The 13,136-nt window shown below is 37.1% G+C and overlaps 1 protein-coding gene across 3 annotated transcripts in view; it reads right to left on the minus strand.

The window, feature by feature from the left end:
• The window catches only part of CAMSAP2 (calmodulin regulated spectrin associated protein family member 2), a 116,618-nt gene that overhangs the window by 91,994 nt on the left and 11,488 nt on the right, over positions 1-13,136 (minus strand). For 2 of the 3 annotated variants that reach the window (XM_004438972.3, XM_014794122.2), the window contains exon 2: positions 3,749-4,008. The exons of the other annotated variant lie outside the window; for it this stretch is intronic. In XM_004438972.3, the coding sequence (XP_004439029.2) occupies positions 3,749-4,008 (260 nt within the window). The remainder of the gene's footprint in view (positions 1-3,748; positions 4,009-13,136) is intronic. 3 annotated transcript variants of the gene reach the window in all.

Here is a 13,136-nt window from a genome sequence, read left to right on the forward strand (position 1 = left end):
GAAATCGCACATCTTATATATAGGAATATCCTTCTTGAGGGTAGAAAAATATTTCCATCATCTGTGTTTTAGCCAGAATTTCAATGGCCTTCCCATCATGATAAAGCAGTGTAATGTCTAGCAACAAAGATGCACAATAACTCTTTAGGTTATATTTTCTGAATACCCAAAAACATCCATTATAACAACACTGACACTTTATGAGAGAATGTTTTATGCCTTACTTATCAAATGACCTATGAGCCCACTTTAATTTCCATCAAGCAAACAGAATATTTGATCTCTTTGGTACTCATTAAAGGAAAGCACTTCAAAACAAATTTTTGGTTTTTATAATAATGATTGTTCCAAAACAAGATTTGATTAAATAATAAACGTTATTTTACAAGTCATATATGAAAAGCAATCTCATTATTTCATATCACACATACTATATACATTTACTTAAATAACTGAGTTTTATAAATATCAACTCATTTCCTATATACGCAAACATGGTTGGAAAGCTGATTCACAACCAAGAAAGCTGATTCACAACCAAGAGTGTGATTCGTAACCAGTCTACAGTTAAGATAAATAGCTGGGTAAATATGATTCCAAATATTTAAGTGTGGAAATTGGTTTTGTAAATTAGAAAGTCACAGTTCTAGCTCATTCAGATTCTAACTCTAGTTTTGCTATTAACAGTCCTACCTTAGGCAAATCACTTAACCTCTCTAAACTCGAAGTATAACATACATAAAATGACTCTGAATTAGATCAATATTTCCCATACATTCTTGATCATAAAAATCACCCAGAACACTTGTTTAAAAATCCATGTCCCAACCCCTCTTCTAAAGGTTCTAATTTAGAAGCTCTGACTAGAGGGCCAGGGAATCTGTATTCAAAGTTCCTCAGGTACTCATGTTCCCCATGATCAGGAAGTTTTATCCATACCGGTTTCTGATTTCCAAGGTTCTTTCTGGCTATGAAATTCTATGAATTTAAGATTTTTATGACACTGATCAAATCCCCCAGCCCTACCTGATAATACTGAATGCAATACACATATAACTTCATTTTGCTGTGGAAGATCAAAACCTTCTCTGTACTCTTAGGCTATCTTTTTTAGCATCTGGCTCCATTTGCTACAAGTCCCTCAATCTTCACATCATTCTAGATACCAGTATTTATTCTGACAAATAATTTGATAGATAACGTGATTTGGACGAGAACACACCTTTGGTAAAAAGATGTTCCCCTGGGATTTTAATGTATACAACTCTTCTCTGGTACATACCCATTCAGTCATATACTCAATGTTGATTCAAGCATACACTAATGTTAGCTCTCAGAACAACGTGCATTTTACCATTCTAACTGTATAGCGTTTACATTTGTCCTTCACTCACATTATTTGTAATATTCATTAGGCAGATCACAATTACAGTCCCTTCTAGCAATCTTAATAATGATTATGTCCTGAATAAACTTTAACATATTATAATTATTAATTGGCTTTAAAAAACAGTGTCTGAAAATACTTTTCCATTGACATAAGTATAGAAGAAAACATTTTAAAGGCTATACTCTTAAAAAATCTGTCTTTAAAAGCACTGTGATAAAAAGGATATATCCTCCAACATGTGTTTTCATTAAAAAAAAAAACATTCCTCTCAATCCCCACCCACCCCAAAATTAATAAGATCTGCTTAGTCAAAATTGCCTTACACTTATGATTATACTTTTGCTACCACCACACTTTTTTTTTTTCCAAAAGGCTGTGAGGCAGCATACAGAAATAAAAGATCTCAAAAGCATTAAGATAATTTAGAGGTGAGAGGGAGGGGGTAAATATATTCAGTACAATTAAACATGCTATTTTTCACTGTCCTTCCCAAAAAGCAGGACAATGAAGGAAACTGATACTTATTACTCGCAAACCAAACAAAACAGTTTCTTAAGGAACAAAGTTTTTACTAGTACTCTGAGAAATCTTCTCACACAGGTTTTAGAAAAATAGTAATATTACAATATGATCAATCAAAACTTCACAGCTTTGGAAAACTTTAAATCAAATTGTGACAAAAACTGAAAGTAAACAGTTAAAACATAGGTCAATAAATGTGACACTACAACGAGTTAAGATGATGGAATCAAGTATGAAGTGTTCTAACAACCCCCAGATAGAAGTCAGAAACAGAGAAACAGAGAGATTCCATATCACTTAAATTACACTCCTTAAATATCATTTCCTGCAATCAGATGTACACGCGTCCACAGCTAATCAGCAGGATCAATACAGCGTGAAAGAAACCTGACACTAATGCATTTGGCACTCTACAAACGCCTCATTTTTAGAAGCTACAAATATCTTCATACTGTATCTTCAGACAAACTGCCCTAGAAAAATAATGTAGAAAATGTTAAGTTTGTTTCATTCTTACTAAAAATGATCTAAAATAGATAACCCACTCCAAGGACAACTGGGTTATGTAACATATACCTATCTGTATCTGAAAGAACAGCCACTAAGCAAACACTGATTCACCAAGTCATCAACGTGCTTTATAACTATCACTTGGCCTTAAAACAATGGAAGTGGAAATAATCAAAGCAGGAGCACCCAACTAGTGCAGTGATACTAGAAAGGCTGGATGTGAGATACTGCTAGGACACCGAGGTAGAATGCTCACCCCTGCTGCTGGCAAACTGTTCACATATATGATATGTACACAAAGCAGGTATACAAAAATCAGAGGGTAACCATAAAGTGAATTTGAAGCCATCAATGAAAGTTGAAAATCGAAAATCTCATATCTGGTAATAAATATTCTTAGTTATCCCTAGCAATTCTATTATAAATCTATAACTAAGTTAATTAAATTTTTATTGAGACATTCTTCTCCATTCCTTGAAAGTAATAAGTTTTTTCAAGAAGGAAAATAGGCAGAAAGCAAAGTAGGTCATCACCTCATTTAGTACTAGATTTGGTAAACTAATTTTTGTTCATCCTTCAATTTCATAATTTCATATATTTCTTAATATATTCTTCTATATACACCTCTCCTCTTCCTCCCAAGTAAGACAACTAGTCTCATATAGGAGCATGATTTAATCAAATGTGCAAAGCCCTCTTTCTTTCTAATATCATTCTTGATGATGCCCAGCATTTTGTAAACTTAAGCTGAAGTAGACCAACAGACTGAAGCAGCACACAATGAACTTAAACATTTGGACTTGTCTCCAGAGACTATCATGAGCAAGTTCCTGCAGGCTTGTCTCAGGCCAGTTTAGAGTCCTTCATTGTGTGTCTTCCACAAGAATGAATTAATGGTTATTAAATAAACTAAAATACCTGATATGCAGAAATTCACATGCATTCAAGCATGTAAATGAACACTTAAAAAGCTCACCTCTTTGCTAATGAGAATAAAATCAAGGATGGACTTTCCATCTCTCCTAGCTAGTCTAGGATGGAAAAAAAAAGTTTTAAAATTGAGTAAAAATCACTTTAAAGTAGTTGGAAATTAAGTATTTGTTTATCCCAGGCATTATGATGACATCAAACTTTCCAAAATAGTTTATTAAAAGAATTTTCCTTATTTTGGAAACGAGGTTTGAAAAAAAAAAAAAAAAGATACTTTTTAAACTTAGGCAGAAATGACAATCCAATTTCAAAACATATTTCCTTCTGTTTTATAATACAATTCACACTCAAATTACGTACTTCAAACAAAGCAATCTAGGGTATATAAAGACTCACCATCTGTATGGGTTTCTTGTGGAGATCTCGTTCAGTTACCAATTTTTCTTGGTCAGTGACATAAAGACCTTTCTGTGCTAAAGCCTGGATTACAGCATCATGGCCCAAAAGGGGTTTTGCAGCATCACTCTTGAGAATGAGACTCCCAGCACGACAGTACAGTTCAGCCGATAGAAGCAAATTAACAACAGGTGGTTTGATGTGTTCCTGGTCATACTGATCTGTGTAAAATGGTTCTCGAAGTTCCTCTGGCACATTTTCTATAAAGATTAAGCGGAAAAAAATTCTTACAAGATTTTTATAAAGAAACAATTTATTTAGTAAGTATTATTCATGTCATAGAAACTAAGATTCCTTGTACAAATAACAATATAAGCCTTTAACTGCAAAGATGATTTATTAGACCTTGGCAGATAATCTAGAATGAGAAAGAGATAGAAATTTCCTTTCCAGAAGATATGGTTCCAAGTCTATTCTAAAAGGGACTACAAAGCAAACAAGGAGGAAAGTTTTCTGAGTCTGGCGGCTCTGGGGAAAGTCGCATTCCCACATGTACACTCAGCTATACAGAATGAGCTAGAAGATTCCTAAAAACCAGTATCAGTGAATCCCCTCACATTCAAGCAGTCACCAGGAAATGCACTGGAACAGCTATTGCAGGAGATTGCTTGTCCTTGCCACGTGAGAGTATAAAATCATTTGTCCAAAATTTTACAGCTAATCAGTTGCAAAACATCAACTGCCTAATTTATTCCGTCCCTCTGCCTCAAGGCCTCTGGTCTCTCTCCCCTCTTGCTTTGCCTGCTGAAGCTACTGAGAGGGAGATATGGGTATAGTTTAGGGGAGAACTACTCTTAAAAATCCCTTACATTGGGGCCAGCCCCATGGCGTAGGTATTAAGTGCACTCTGCTGCTCTGCTGCTGGTGGTCCAGGTTCGGATCCTGGGCACACACCGACGCACTGCTTGTCAGGCCATGCTGTGGCAGCGTCCCACGTAAAGTGGAGGAAGACAAGCACAGATGTTAGCTCAGGGCCAGTCTTCCTCAGCAAAAAAAAAAAAAAAAAAAGAGGAGGATTGGCATGGATGTTAGCTCAGGGCTGATCTTCCTCACAAAAAAAAAAAAATCTCTTACACTAGTAAACCACCATTACCTCCACCTTCCCACTGACCACTCCCCATCCTACCCCCAAAAGCCCTCCCAGGCACCCAACTGACCTATTCAATGGAGACACAGAAAAGGTAGTTTACAAATGGGACATGAGAGGAAAACAAATCTCCTTCCGAGTTTCTTTGCTGTTAGCCATCTCCCTTGAAGAGTGTCAAGTCCACTCTCCCAATGTCTACTTCCAAATCAACCTCAGGAGCTATCTTCACATTTGCCGGCAGCAGGATCACTAACACAAGACAAACAAAACATTTCTCACTGTTTTACAAGTTTTCTTGCCTTTTCTATCCTGTGTCTCTTCCTCTTCCTCCCTACTCCTTACTTGGGCTCTACACTTTTCATCAAAACCAAGACAAGAATGAGGTTTGTCCCCTCAAAAGGAAAGGCGGGGCATCGAAGTTAAAAGTCAATAAGGAGCTGCAATCAGAGAACCTGAACTCTGGCTGACACTTAGCCAGTCCCTCACCTGCCTTCTCTGTGCAAAGTGAGGTTCTGAGGCCAGCCATCCCCTATCATGGATTTTAGGAGTCTCCTCAACAGAGAGCTTTAATGTAAGCTCAATAATGCCACGGTACTAATCCAAGTTAGCATTTCAAAAAATTTCTTCACAAAGTATTAAAATACTCCTTAACGATTTTCACCTTAAAGTTTTTGAAAGGCTTCTATTATTTAGAAAAATATTTTCATCAAACAATACTATAGTAATGACTGCTGTTCATTTTATATACCAGCATGGTTCTAGGGAATCAAAAGCAATAGGAATAATCCCTACCCTCAAGGAGCCAATAATCTACAAAAGACTAGACAGACAGGTAAATTAAGCACTTCAGAAACTGGAAACAATACTAAGTAGTAAATGATTAAGCACCAAATGAAAGAAATGAACACAAGTGCTAAGAGCTCAGAGAAGGAAGCATTATGGTGAGCTGACATGACTTCATCTTAAAGAAACAGGATAGGAGGAATACGCAGAATTTGTTTAGTCAAAAAAAGGGGTCTTTCTAAACAGAAGGGGAGAGAGAGAAGATGTGAAGAGAAACCCACCTGAACAGCGGGATGGAGAAAAGGTTCATGTAGGAGAGCAGTGAGAGGTAAAGCTGGATGGAAGGCTGGTGCTAAGACTTTAAAGTAACATCTCTTTGAAACTTAAGGCCTTTATGTAACAGCTAACAAAGAACTGCTGACAGTGTCAAAGGAGGAGAGTGACACACTAAGAGTTATGTTTGGGAACAATTAATCTGGTATTCAATACTGATGGCGGTAAAAATCAGAGATAGAATATTACAGAGATAAACAAATGAAGTTGGAAGACAGCAGTGGAAACAGGAAATGAAGGACATAAGAGACTGCCAAAGACAAACCCAAAAGGACCCAGAAATAAAGGAAAGAGAGGGGGTCACGACAACAATCAAAGATGAGCAAGCCTGGGTCTTGGGAAATGGTGGTATCATTAATAGAAAAAGGAAAATCAGAGGAAGCCTCAATTCTGGAAGCAAGATCATAAACTCAGTTTTATATACGTTGAGCTTGAAACAACAGCAAAAATATCCAAGTGGAAATATCCAAAAAGCAGCTGGGGATATAGAACTCTGGAAAGAGGTCAAGAGTAGATGTATCAATTTGGGATTTCGGTGACATCTAAAAATATCATCCTCATTTAATAATTGAAAACATTTTCCTTCCTTCATAGCTGCATTAACCAGCAGTGAGTCAGCCTTAAACTTAACAGCTACCTCAGTATCAGCTGGAAACTACAGAATACAGTCCTGGTATTCATCTAAATTTTAGTATCACAGAAACTAAATAGAAGCTATTTAGTACAACAACTCTAAAAGGGAAATTATTTGATTTTAAAAGATTATAAAATATATACATAGTGGATTTTTATTTCCTGTACCAATTTAAAAAATGACTAATATAGGTGACTTGGTATCTAAACACTAGTTGTGCAAAGAAAAGTGACTGCTCATTATCAGGATTACAAACTTCTCTAACATACCTGTACATCCATCTAACATTTATTTACTGCTTTTACATCCATTCTCACTTGGTGAAACTGGCAAATCAGATAATATACAGATAAATATTAGGAATATACTAATACCTATTAAGGATCTTCTATGTGTCAGACACTGTCCTAAACATGCATTCTGTCTTTCAGTCCTAACAATCCTCTTGTCCCCATTTTACAGATAAGGAACCCAAGAAAGGTTATTGTGCCCAAGGGCACATAGCTGACAAATGCAGAGCCCAGCTCTAAACCACCTAGCTAAACAGATTCAAAAATAACAACCGTTTTGCCAAGAGCACAAGGTTAGAAGGTGGAAGACACACAGCTCTGGGGCTATTTCCATTTTATTATGGCATACCCACAAACCTAAATTATGAAAGTGTAAGTTTTAAAAAGTTCCCAAAGCAAAGAAAAGCAAAAGGATCCAAAACAAGTCAAAGAACGTTTCAAAAATATGACAAAAACAGATTTTTTCCACCCCCAAAAGAATGCAAAACTGCATACTGAATATTATAAAATAGGTCACTTTTAAAAACAAGTCTTCAAGAACTAAATATGCTTAAGAGAAGACTTCAAAAATGTTTATCATTTTTGCCAATAGCAAAAGACTATTATTTTTTTTTAAAATTTGGAGTTCTACCACATTTTAAAACAAATGAACTGAAACAGCATATTAGAAAATAAACAAAATCAAAAAGGCAAAATCAAAGATGAGAGGTTTCACCGTCTCCCCGACCTCCAGAGCACAAAAGCTAAGACATTAACACTTATGGAACAGGTGAAACACCATAGGAGACAAGCTTTTCTTATGCACCAGGACTTGAGCAGAACCTACCTTAATCATGTTGTTATAAATCCTGACTAGATCCAAGTTTTGAAATTAACAATCACCTGCAATGCTTAAGATACAAGTAGAGGCGAGTAGAGAGAGTACTGCTCAAGGCAATTTTCTATAAAGCTGGGTCAGCTACTAGTTGCATCCATATGCCAGTAAATGATACAGAATTCTTTAAAACAATGAAAGGCGGGAGGCAAGAGCGGTATGCATTTTAGAAATATCACCACACCTAATCATGGGAACACTACCTTATTTTCCAAATGTAAAAAATTATTTCTAAAACAATCGCTAAGACAGAACTCATGAGTTTCAAAAACTCCAACGGAAAGTAAGCCATAGACAAACTCTAAGTTAACCAAAAGACACAAAAATGGTCAATAACATGAAAAAAATACATAGTACCAGTAATCAAAGTTACCAGACAACATTTTTTTCCCCATCAAAACAGCAGAATTTTTTTTAAACCCACTATTGATGGGGATGTACTAAAATGAGTACCCTCACACGTGACCAGAGGGCAAGGACCAGGTCTGTCTAATTCACCATAATACAAATCCCCAGGCACCTAACTCAGTGCCTAGTATATGGTGAGCACTCAATAAATATATGATAAGTGAATGAAAACGTTATTTTTTTAAAAATTTCAGTCATTAGCCTTTTCCTGAAGAGACTCCCAGATTTCAATTTTTCCAGACTCTGCATTAGTAATCATAATTCACTTCTTATACCGGCTTTGAAAAACTTGAGAGTTTTCCCCTAGGCCACTCTACTTCTGCAATATATTCCCTCTCAAACTCAAACCTTTTCTTAGCTAACCCATATTCACTACCATTAGGAGGCAGCATGATATAGCAGGAAAAATAGGGGCTTTGAATTAAAAAAGATGAGTCACCATACCCAAAGCAATCTACAGATTCAGTGCAATCCTTATCAATATCCCAATGGCATCTTTCACAATTCTAAAATTCGTATGGAGTCACATAAGATCCCTAACAGCCAAAGCAATCTTGAAAAAGAAGAACAAAGCAGAAAACATCACACTCCCTGATTTCAAACTATATTACAAAACTACAGTAATCAAAATAGTATGGTACTGGCATAAAAACAGACACATAGGGGCCAGCCTGGTGGTGTAGCAGTTAAGTTTGTGCACTCAGCTTCGGCGGCCCGGGGTTCACAGGTTCAGATTCTGGGCGCGCACCGATGCACCGCTTGTCAAGCCCTGCTGTGGCAGCGTCCCACATAAAGTAGAGGAAAATGGGTACGGATATTAGCCCAGGGCCAATCTTCCTCAGCAAAAAGAGGAGGATTGGCAACGGATGTTAGCTCAGGGCTAATCTTCCTCACAAAAAAAAAAAAAAAACCAGACACACAGATCAACGGAACAGAATAAAGAGCCCAGAAATAACCCACAGATCCATGGTCAACTAATTTATGACAAAGGGGCCAAAAATATACAATGGGGAAAGGACAGTCTCTTCAATAAATGGTGTTGGGAAAACTGGACAGTCACATGCAAAAAAGAATGAAACTAGACCCTTACCTTAAACCATACACTAAAGTCAATTCAAAATGGATTAAAGACTTGAACGTAAGACCTGAAACTATAAAACTCCTAGAAGAAAACATAGGTGGTAAGCTCCTTTGACATCAGTGTTGGTGATGATTTTTTGGATTTGACACCAAAAGTAAAGGCAACAAAAGCAAAAATAAACAAGCGGGACTACAACAAACTAAAAAGCTTCTGCACAGCAAAGGAAACCATCAACAAAATGAAAAGGCAATACTGAGTGGGAGAAGATATTTGCAAATCATATATCTGATAATGGGTTAATATCCAAAATATATAAAGAACTCAGAACTCAACAGCAAAAAAATAAGCAACCTGATTAAAAAATGGGCAGAGGATCTGAATAGACATTTTTCCAACGAAGACAAACAGATGGCGAACAGGTACATGAAAAATTGCTAAGCATCACTAATCATCAGCGAAATGCAAATCAAAACCACAACGAGATACCATCTCACATCTATTAGAATGGCTATTATCAAAAAGACAAGAAATAACAAGTGTTGGCGAGGTGGTGGAGAAAACGGAACCCTTGTGCACTGTTGGTGGAAATGTAAATTGGTGTAGCCACTACGGAAAACAGTATGGAGATTCTTCAAAAAATATAAAATAGAACTACCGTGTGATCCAGCAATTCCACTTCTGGGTATTTACCTGAAGAAAAAGAAAACACTAACTTGAAAAGATACATGCACCTCCACGTTCACTGCAGCATTATGTACAACAGCCAAGATATGGAAACAACCTAAGTGTCCATCAGTGGATGAACGGATAAAGACACTGTGGTACATACATACAATGGAGTATTATTCAGCCATAAAATAGAATGAAATCTTAGGGCTTGTCCAGTGGCGTAGCGCTTAAATATGCACACTTCACTTCGGCGGCCCGGGGTTCCCAAGTTTGGATCCCAGGCGCAGACCAAAGCACCACTTGTCAATCCATGCTGTGGCAGCATCCCATATAAAGTAGAGGAAGATGGGCACGGATGTTAGCTCAGGGCTAATCTTCCTCACCAAAAAAAAAAAAAAAAAAAGAATGAAATCTTGCCATTTGCAACAACATGGATGGACCTGGAGGGTATTATGCTAAGTGAAATAAGTCAGAGAAAGACAAATACTGTATGATCTCACCTATATGTGGAATTAAAAAAAAAAAAAAAATGAGCTCATAGATAACAGAGAAGAGATTGGTGGTTGCCAGAGGCAGGAAGTGGGGGGTGGGAGGAATGGGTGAAGGGGGTCAAAGGTAGAAACTTAGTTACAAAATAAAAAACTCATGGAGATGTAATGTATAGCATGATGACTATAGTTAATAATGCTGCATTGCATATTTGAAAGTTGCTGTGAGTAGATCTTAAAAGTTCTCATCACAAAAAAAATTTTGCCACTATGAATGGTGACAGTGATGATAATTTCACGATATATACAAATAATGAATCATTATGTTGTACATCTGAAACTAATATATGTCAATTATACCTTAATTTAAAAAAAAACAAAAGACGAGCCTTAATTTTCCCACTTGATATGGGATCTTGAAGGCAGTAATTAACTTCTCTGAGTTCAAATTTCCCCATGTCACAGACGTGCCTACTACTTCTACTCTGACTTTAACTTCCCCCACCTCCCCCTGGCCCACTGGCCTCCAGACACCCAAGTCTTTCTGTTGCTACAATATGCCAAGCTCTTGCCTTCTGGCATGAGAAACAGCACTAGCTGTTTCTCCTGCCTCTAACGTTCCTCCCTTTAACCTTCACATGGTTGGCTCTTTCCATCAGACCTCAGTTAAATGTCATCTCCTCAGATATACCTTCTCTGACCACCCAATCAGTCATCCTATTTTAAATCTCTATATAACAGTTATTATTATCTTGTAATATTTATGTTTGTTTATTTCCGCCCCCTCCCACTATAATGTCACCTTGGAGGAGAAGAGGATACTTCTCTATCCTGTGTCACTAGCACCTAGAATGTAGCCTGCACTGAAGTATTTATTAAAAGAATGTGCAGTACCTAAACATAGAGCTTTGCCTTCAAAGAAAAGGTCAATTAAAAGTTAGCTCCCTCCTTCCCTCCACTTACCAAACCATGTGTTAAACGCTGTATGGCATTCCTGAGCTTAAATTACCTCCTTCACTCCTCCCACTACCCTATGAGACTAAAGCACCTCTTCTGAGCTCCAGATCCTTATAAGCCACCTACTCAACTCTTCACTTGGAGGTCACAAAGAAACTTCAAACTCAAAATGGGAGCCAGGTTTCTCAGTGACAAGTAGAGTTACAAATATGAAAAGGGGAAAGACTAGAAAGAACTCTATGGTGCTGGACTGAAATGGGAAGTGTCAGTATGAACACATGGTGTTTTATATCTATCTATATATAGAGAAAGAAATAAATGTAGCTATATGTTATGCACGCATGTGAGTTTCCCAGCTCCATCTGCTAAACTCCAGTAGCAATAAGCCTAGCACCTATAGCTTGGTTTCTAACATCCTTTCCACTAGAAGGACCCAGGCTCTTAAAGAAACAGCTCTTCCCAGGGCTGGAACAGGAAAAGTACAAGATGAGCTAATAATGTATTTGTGTGTGCGTGTGTGTGCATGCCAGAAAGTAAGGAAATGCTAACAAGTGATGGGGCCATGTCAAAAGGACACAGGATCCAGCTGAAAGGACATCTCATTGGCCAACTTTGAGACAACGTGAACAGCAAAATAAATAATGATAATAAAGGATTATAACCCATTAAATAAAGCAGGAATCAATGAGCCTGTCCTGATACAAATAAATGAAAAAATAAGTAAAAGAGAAAGAAGAGAAAGCTCTTCTTTGTAGTAGAATACCAACTAATAAATGGGAAAAAAACAACAGTAATAAATAATAGCAATAATTGATTCAAGTAAGAATCATTATTGGATGCTAAAGTGGTGGGTAAAAGTATGATGAACAAGGTATTTCAAATTATCTCCCTATAAATTACTTATTAATTAAAAGTGAAAAAATAATAATTTTATAGTGGAGAAAAGTGGCAGATACCACTTTACCAAGTGATCCAAGTTAACATCACCAACACTGGAACAAACATTATGTGCCTCCTGATGCGATCTACTGAGGATAAAGCACCTCTTCCGTGGTAGTCCTGCCAGATTTGCATAACTTGAATTTAATCATTAAGACACATTAGACAAATCCAAATTGAGGGACATTCTGTAATATAACTGGCCTGTTGTTTTTATAAGATAAAAATATATTTTAGTAAAGGAGCAAATCAACACAAAGGGTATTTGAGAGTTCTTTGTACTATACTTACACGTTTAAAACTATGCTGAAAAAAGTTATGAAATCTCAAAATGCCCCAAATCAATCTTTTCCTTCAAATTTGATCATCTTCCAGTGTTCCCAACATCGGTGAACTACCCCACCATCCATCTAGTTGCACAAGCCAGAAACCTAGGAGTCATCATTAATGCCTCCCTCTCCCTCAACCCTCAAATAAAATCCACCCCTTCTCACAATCTCAGTTCACGTCTCCCAGGTCCAGGCTATCAATACTCTTCAGCTGAATTACTGCCTTTACTCCTAAATTTCTCTTCGCACATTCACTCTTGTCCTCACTCCAAACCATTCTCTACTACAGCCAGAATTCCCTTATTTCCCATAAGCAAATTTGATCATATCACACACACCACCACCAAACCCTAGGGTTCTCAATGACTTCCAACTTCTTTCAGGATTAAAATCCTTCCTCTGACTTAAAAGAAAGCAATGATCCTGCCCTGCCCATCTCCTTGTATTATGCCACAT

The sequence above is a fragment of the Ceratotherium simum genome, chromosome 36 (assembly GCF_057802395.1).
Source record: "Ceratotherium simum simum isolate JZ-2026a chromosome 36, ASM5780239v1, whole genome shotgun sequence".
NCBI classification, from domain to species: Eukaryota; Metazoa; Chordata; class Mammalia; order Perissodactyla; family Rhinocerotidae; genus Ceratotherium; species Ceratotherium simum.